Source organism: Aptenodytes forsteri, unplaced genomic scaffold, assembly GCF_000699145.1.
Source record: "Aptenodytes forsteri isolate BGI_AS27 unplaced genomic scaffold, ASM69914v1 Scaffold2123, whole genome shotgun sequence".
Taxonomy (NCBI): domain Eukaryota; kingdom Metazoa; phylum Chordata; class Aves; order Sphenisciformes; family Spheniscidae; genus Aptenodytes; species Aptenodytes forsteri.
In genome coordinates, this window is record NW_008794098.1 from 7,364 (window position 1) to 13,764 (window position 6,401).

The 6,401-nt window shown below is 49.5% G+C and overlaps 1 protein-coding gene across 1 annotated transcript; it reads right to left on the bottom strand.

Moving 5' to 3' along the window:
• Positions 1-3,434: 3,434 nt before the first annotated feature.
• On the bottom strand, positions 3,435-5,809 carry LOC103893205 (duodenase-1). Its single transcript, XM_019470957.1, has 5 exons — positions 5,752-5,809; positions 5,185-5,338; positions 4,573-4,714; positions 4,195-4,455; positions 3,435-3,614 (listed from the first exon to the last, which is right to left on the bottom strand). Exons 1-5 carry the CDS (start codon positions 5,807-5,809, stop codon positions 3,435-3,437), a joined length of 795 nt encoding a protein of 264 aa, XP_019326502.1.
• Positions 5,810-6,401: the final 592 nt, after the last annotated feature.

Here is a 6,401-nt window from a genome sequence, read left to right on the forward strand (position 1 = left end):
CAAGGCTACTTAAATCAGTCCAGGCTTCCAAGGAAGGAAGGAGAAAATGAAGATACCTGCATTCCCATGTAGGTCACACAATAATATGGGAAAAGAAAGTCAGACTGACTGACAGCAGTCTTGAATACTAGTGCCACTTGGGAGTCGCAGAGGAAGCCACGGAGCTGATGGTGTGGCAGAGATACCATGAGGCATCTGACCCTTTCAAGAGCAGTGGCTGAAGGCCAGGTGGGTAATCCAATGCATCTCCAGTAGCACCGTGTCTCTCTGTTAAGGTAACCAAAGCAAATCCCAGTCAATAGTTATTGGAAAGAAAACAGAGCGTCAAATACAAACAAAATGTAGGTATCTGATCTAACGGTGATGAATGAACCTCAGCTGCACTGATTTTATCAACAAGATCTCCAGAGACTATGGAAAGAGCCTGGCCAAGCAGATCCCATGGAGATACTGGTATTGCAGACACCTAGGGTGGGACGTAGTCATCTCAGTCTAAGGAAATTGTAACAGGGAGCCTGGAGAGCATCCTCGTTCTAAACGCGTTACCTAGTCAGGTGGCTGAAGGGGGATGTGATGTGTCCTACCTAATGCTAAGAAATAAGCACAGAACACTCAGAACAGTTGAGAAAGTGAACATTTTGCTGCATGGACAGTTAGCGTTATCAGCGATGATCGCCTCAGTGTTCTTGTGTGATTTCGACCTTTGCAGCCACCTTAAGGGCAGCATCTGCCTAGACCTGCTTGACTTGCTTATTCCAAGAGGAGTGTACAAAAAGATTAAGAAGCTGGATGAAACACTACTTCTGAACAGTAGCTGGGTCTTAGCTCTTTCTGCTACTAAGTACAACACTGCTGAAAGTGTGCTTAACCACAGCTTTGCAGTGATAAAGGGAGGGATGTGAGACCCATTGTCAGAACTGGTGCCTTCCTGGGGCAACTGGTTCTTTCACAGAGAAGATGCAGGTGAGAAGCAGATTTTGCGTAAAATAGCAGCTCGGATCCACCATTTCCTTTTTCTTCCAGCCAGCCAGCCAACAAAAGCATCTTTTTCCTTTGCTGTCTTTGAATTTTTCTATCCCATCACCACCCTGCAAGGGCACATCCTGGCCCAGCCACATCCAGCTCAGATGCTCCAATATGAGAAAACCTCCACATTTCAGCCCTCAGGCATGTTACAGCTACAAAGCAAATGCTTCGTCTGAGGTTCAAGAGGACGTAAAGGAGAGAAAGGGTGTGAATAGGCTGGCTGGTGTCTTTACAGTACAGTTTATTTGGACTCCTGCTGCTCTACCCCACCACCCTCACACTGAAACCAGTCCTCCCATGCTTTGAACCTGTGGTCCCCCTGTTTTTCCTTCAGAAACCCCAGGCATCCAGGTTTTGCCTTTCCCCATCCATAGCTCTGATCTCTAGACTTTCCTGCCTTCACAGGTCTGTGGACACCTTCCGCGCCATTGTTGGGTGGGACTTGTGAACTGGGGCAAAGGGGAGGGCTGAGAAAGGCAATGGAGTAGAATGCAGTACCAGCTTGTGAATAGAAAAATTTGAAGAGAGGTTTTTCATAGCTATGGGAAGGGTGTGAGGCAAGTGCTGGCTCTGTGTTAGTGGCTAACATGGTCCGTTCTTCTCTGCTCAGGTCTTGTCACCCCTCACCTCACGCAAAGATGATGCTATGTAGCCTTCTGACAAAATGCAGGAAGCTCAGCAAGCTGAGAAGTGGGATGAGAAGAGTCATCTTTGTCTGGGGAATACAATCCCACTCTCCCACCCAAAGTCCCCACAGCCCCTGTGCTAGGAAGTGGATGGGCCTAGTGAATGCTAAAGTCCCTGCAGTGGATGTTCCTGTGGCCCCAGTGGCATAGCAGCCGTGGTGGGGAAGGAGGTCAAAGTGACCACTGCAGACTCTGTGGCAGGAGAACTCTGTGGCCATTAAGGCTGCTTTCCATGTTCCTGGTGAGGAGGGGGCGCTGACGCGTTGTCACCTATCTCACAGTGTATCCCGTAAAAGAGCCGTTTTTGTTTTTCTCGTTTCTTGTATCTTTATCCAGGCAGGTCGACTCTCTTGCTAATCTCTCCCTCCTCAACATTTGCATTGCCACTCTGCCGGATCTTTTTGGTTAAGGTGACTCACAGCTTCAGAACCTGTACGGAGACAGAGCACTTGTAGAAGAATACAGGAAAGCAGCCTGTGGAGGCCATGTTCACCTTCCACATGGTCATTGGTGCTGCTGACTACTCCTTTCCTGCTCACATGGCACACAGCTAAGACCGCATGTGAGAGCAGAAAGTGCTGGACCTAGAAAAGGATATTATGGAGTGGAATTTCAGTGGAAAGGGATGTTACGGGGTGTAAGAGCAAAGCCAGTGTGGTTCAGGACTGGATGGAAAACCTGGAGGGGGGGATGTGCAAGATTGTGGGCAGCCCTTGGTCCCTTCTGGCCATGTTATTTTTTCCTGTGGCAGGCCCAGGAATTGAGTGGCATTTGACCAGAAATACAGGTTGGTGCTTGGGATGACTGAGAGGAAGGCTTGAGAATTCCTATGATATAGTTGGACATCCTGTAGCCTCTTGTATTCATACCATTGCAATTTTGGATGTTACTTGATTCCAAATTATGGTAGAAGGGAGCCAAGTACTTGGGGTGCAACAGGAGGGCTTCAAAAGGTGGAGATATCTTCCTGCATCTAAGGTGGAGCCTCTGGAGCAGTTTCTGCCCTTGTAGAGTTGTCCTACTCAGATGATCCAATATGAGAAAATCTCCACATTTCAACCCTCAGGCATTTTACAGCTACAAAGCAAATGCTTTTTCTGAGGTTCAAGAGGATGGAAAGGAGGGAAAGGGTGTAAATAGGCTGGCTGGTGTTGAGTCTGTCTAAGGATCCTGAGACGGCTTCAAGCTGGTACTGGAAACCCACATGATCTCCCCTTGGATGCTGTGATGCTTCTGTTTCTGAAAGGCTGGGTAAATCATTTGGAAAGGTGGTTGTATCTACTTGCTGGCTTGACTGGAAGAAGCTGAAGGAGGGGAGGGACAGCATTTGCAGCCAGCAGGGATTGAGATCTACATCGCATGCCCTACCTACAATGGCAGGCTCAGGCTGTCCCAGAGAGTGTTATCTCCCCATTCTCACGCTCGGGTGTTTCATCCTGTTCCCAAGAAGGCTGCACACACAAGCAAGTTTGAATATGCTTTTATTGGTGGCCAGAAAGCAGAGCAGGAGGTAGCACTGTTGGGCAGCAGTGAGAGGAAGGGAATAATGTGAAACTGCATGTACTTGCGACCTGCGTTTTTACCTTGCCATTGAGACATTCCTTAACGCAGAAGCCTGTGCATATGCCATGAGGGCATCCCTGACTCCATTTCAGCTGCCTCGCTAAGCCTCTGAGCATGAGCAGGTATTTGATGCATTGTGGAAATGGGGCCCTGAGCATTTTAGTCAGAGGAAGGAGAGTCAGGTAGGTCTTGGAGTGCAAACTTCCTCAGCTCTTCACGTATCCAGGGCTCAAAATAGGAGACTCTGGTAAATACTTTAGGGAAGATGTTGTATTTGAGCCCATAAGAAACAATGCCGCGAGCCTTCCCATTGCAGACTAATGGGCCACCAGAATCACCCTGTGAGGTAAAAGGAGTGGGAGGGGTCAGACATGTCAGAGCACAGCTCCCCCAGCTCTAAGGAAAAAAGTGGCCTTCTTGCCTCCCTCCGTGTGAAGAACCTCCTCTTTTGACCATCTGCCTCCAGACCCAGCTCCGCAGGGCTTGTAGCTGCCTCACTACTCCTCTAAGCTGATCCGTGAAGCAATTCAGGCCTGGAGCCTGTCTGAGGTTCAGAAACTGCCTTCACAACCCTGAAAAGAAGAATCTACTCCTACTTTGGACATGTGGGACTATCCAAGCCATCCCACTGTGTCAGGAGGATATGACAGAGGATTTACATGAGATCTGGAGCCTGATGGAGCTGTGGCTAGGCTGGGTAAAATAGCCCCAGATACGTAAAAAGGCACATGATGCTGACAGCTGGGCAACTGCACCCCAGTTCAATCAACACATCAGGTTCAGAGCTCCTGAGAGGAGCCTCAGCACATCATCCTGAAGAATCTAGTTAATTTTAATCCCCTTCATCCCCCACCTGAGAACCAACCTGACCGTCTTGTCCCAACCTCATCCCAAGCTCGAAGCCCAAAACAACACTTACACGGTAAGTTGCTTTTTTGTTATCCTCATCACCAGCGCAGATCATAGACTGCTGCAGATAGTTCCTTTTCAAAGTCGTCTCACACACTTCCTTACTCTGCACCTTCAGGTCCACTTCCATCAGCACACTAGTCTTATCCTGTGTCATCGACGTCCAGCCCCAGCCAGCCACTGTGCACATAGCTCCCGGTTCCACATGCTTGTTGTGACTGGGCAAGGGGATACAACTCACTTGCTTAGTCAGCTTGGCCCTTGGCTTCAGCTGCCAAGCAGAGAGAACATAGGGTTAGGGCAGGCAAAGGAATGGGAACAAGTTCATGGGGTTGGGGAAGTGAGCAGGGGGAGATCCCTTGGGCAGCAAGGATGTGTGGGGGCATACCTTCAGCAGCACGATGTCATTTTCAAAGGTATCTCCTGAATAGCTGGGGTGGATGACCCAGTGGCCAATGTGGAATGCCTGCTGGCTCGGCTCTTTCTTACTTATGTTGTGGGCTCCCAGGGTCACAGTGATATTCACTTTCCTGCCAGGAAACACCAACATGTTCCAGCTGTACTGACCACAGCCACACGGCCCCCACGTCAGGTGGTTTGAGGGAGGTGGTGGTGGGGTATGCCTCCCTGGAGACTAGTTCTCCGCAAGTTGCCTTCTGTAGCCTGGGTTCCTTCCACAATTCAACCAAGGGTCCCTTACCCCAAGCTGACACAGGTCTGAGGTGTCCCATTCTGAAGACAAGAGGGAAACAGGGAATGGGAGACACCAGCCCCTCTTCTCCAACAGTAGCTCTGACCCATGGTAGGAATCATGGACCAGGAGACCGCTGCCGAAGAATCCTGTCCCAGGCACGCAGCCCCTGGCAAACAATTCCTGCAACTCACAGGGGATGGCTCGGCTCACAGAGAGCCCTGCTGTGCCTGAAGAGACTACAGAGTACTCTTTCACCCCAGACCAGGACTTGAAGAAAACCCACATACAAGAAAGACAGGGCCTTACGTTTTTCCAGCCACACAGTGAGCTGCTGAGAGCACTGCATCTGGGCGAAGTAGGAACCCTCCACAGTGAGGGCTATCTGACTTATTTCCAATTGATAAATAGGCCATGTAGGGCCTGGAGTGGGGCTTAGCTTCCCGTCCGCCAATGATCCTTCCTGGAAGAGAGATGAGAAGTGTTACTATCACATACGCCACTATTTCCCATCAAGTTTGGAGCTGCATGAGGAGAGAGGGTCATCCTCTGACATCATATGCCAATGATGCCAATAACTCTCCTTCCTTGGGCTGTCCAAAGCATTGCTTAAGCACAATGGAGAGAAAAACAAGCAACACTTCCTGGGGATGACTGACCATACCTGACTCTGGATGTCTGAAATGCTATCAAAGGGCACTATGCTAGTACCTGTAATGCATCACTGCTGTCAGGCACAGTCTGAGCTGAGAGAGATGAGTAGAGCAGAGAGTAGAGATATGAGAAAAGGCAAGGCAGGTACCAGACAGATTTCCTACCCAGTGCCCATTTCTGCCCTTGCATGTCCTCGTCTAAATCCTGTCTCTGTGTACTCACCAGCCCCAGACCCTGGAACAAGGAGAAAAGCACTTGCGAGCAGAAGGAGAAGCAGCATCTTCCACCACTGTCCTGAAGCGCCAAAACAGTTGTTATGGCCAGGCAGGAGACAGGTACAGAATGGCAATCTATATATACGAAGTTTGGAGCTGAAACAGGAAACCTCAGCCTGCTTTCAGCTTGTGTCGTTTGCTGCTTTTTTTCTTACAAAGCCCAGACTGTGGTTTGGTGAGGGGTTTGTGTCACAATCTCTGTTTTTTGTCACCATCTCCTCCAACAGCTGGAGAGATCGGGTCTTGTTCAGAGCACCCAGACTGCTCAGTACCCAGGCAGCAGTGAGAGGAGTGGGATATCTCCAGTTGAATGCACATCTCATTGGAGACCCTTGGCAAGAGCCTCCTTGGATCCTAGATATGGGTTGGGTTGTTTTGTTTCGGGTTTTTCTTTTTCTTTTTTTCCCTGTCCCCTGATAGGAACAGTGAGAGCTCAACAGGGCCAGGCAGAGGTCCTGATTCTTATCCGAGGGGCTGACTGCCATCAGAGGTACCCTCAAGGATATCAGAAATCACCTGTCAGAGTAGCTAAGGCACAGGACCCGCTGGAGACTCACAGCCTTGAGTACTAATGTTCTTATCACTAGTGAAAAATAT

Excerpts from the sequence above, each read along its gene's own strand:
- LOC103893205 (XM_019470957.1), bottom strand. The coding sequence starts at position 5,809 with ATGCTGCTTCTCCTTCTGCTCGCAAGTGCTTTTCTCCTTGTTCCAGGG. Across the intron at positions 4,715-5,184 it reads CACTGTGTGGCTGGAAAAAC|GAAAGTGAATATCACTGTGA; the intron begins GTAAGGCCCTGT and ends GTTTCCTGGCAG. Across the intron at positions 4,456-4,572 it reads ATGACATCGTGCTGCTGAAG|CTGAAGCCAAGGGCCAAGCT; the intron begins GTATGCCCCCAC and ends TCTGCTTGGCAG.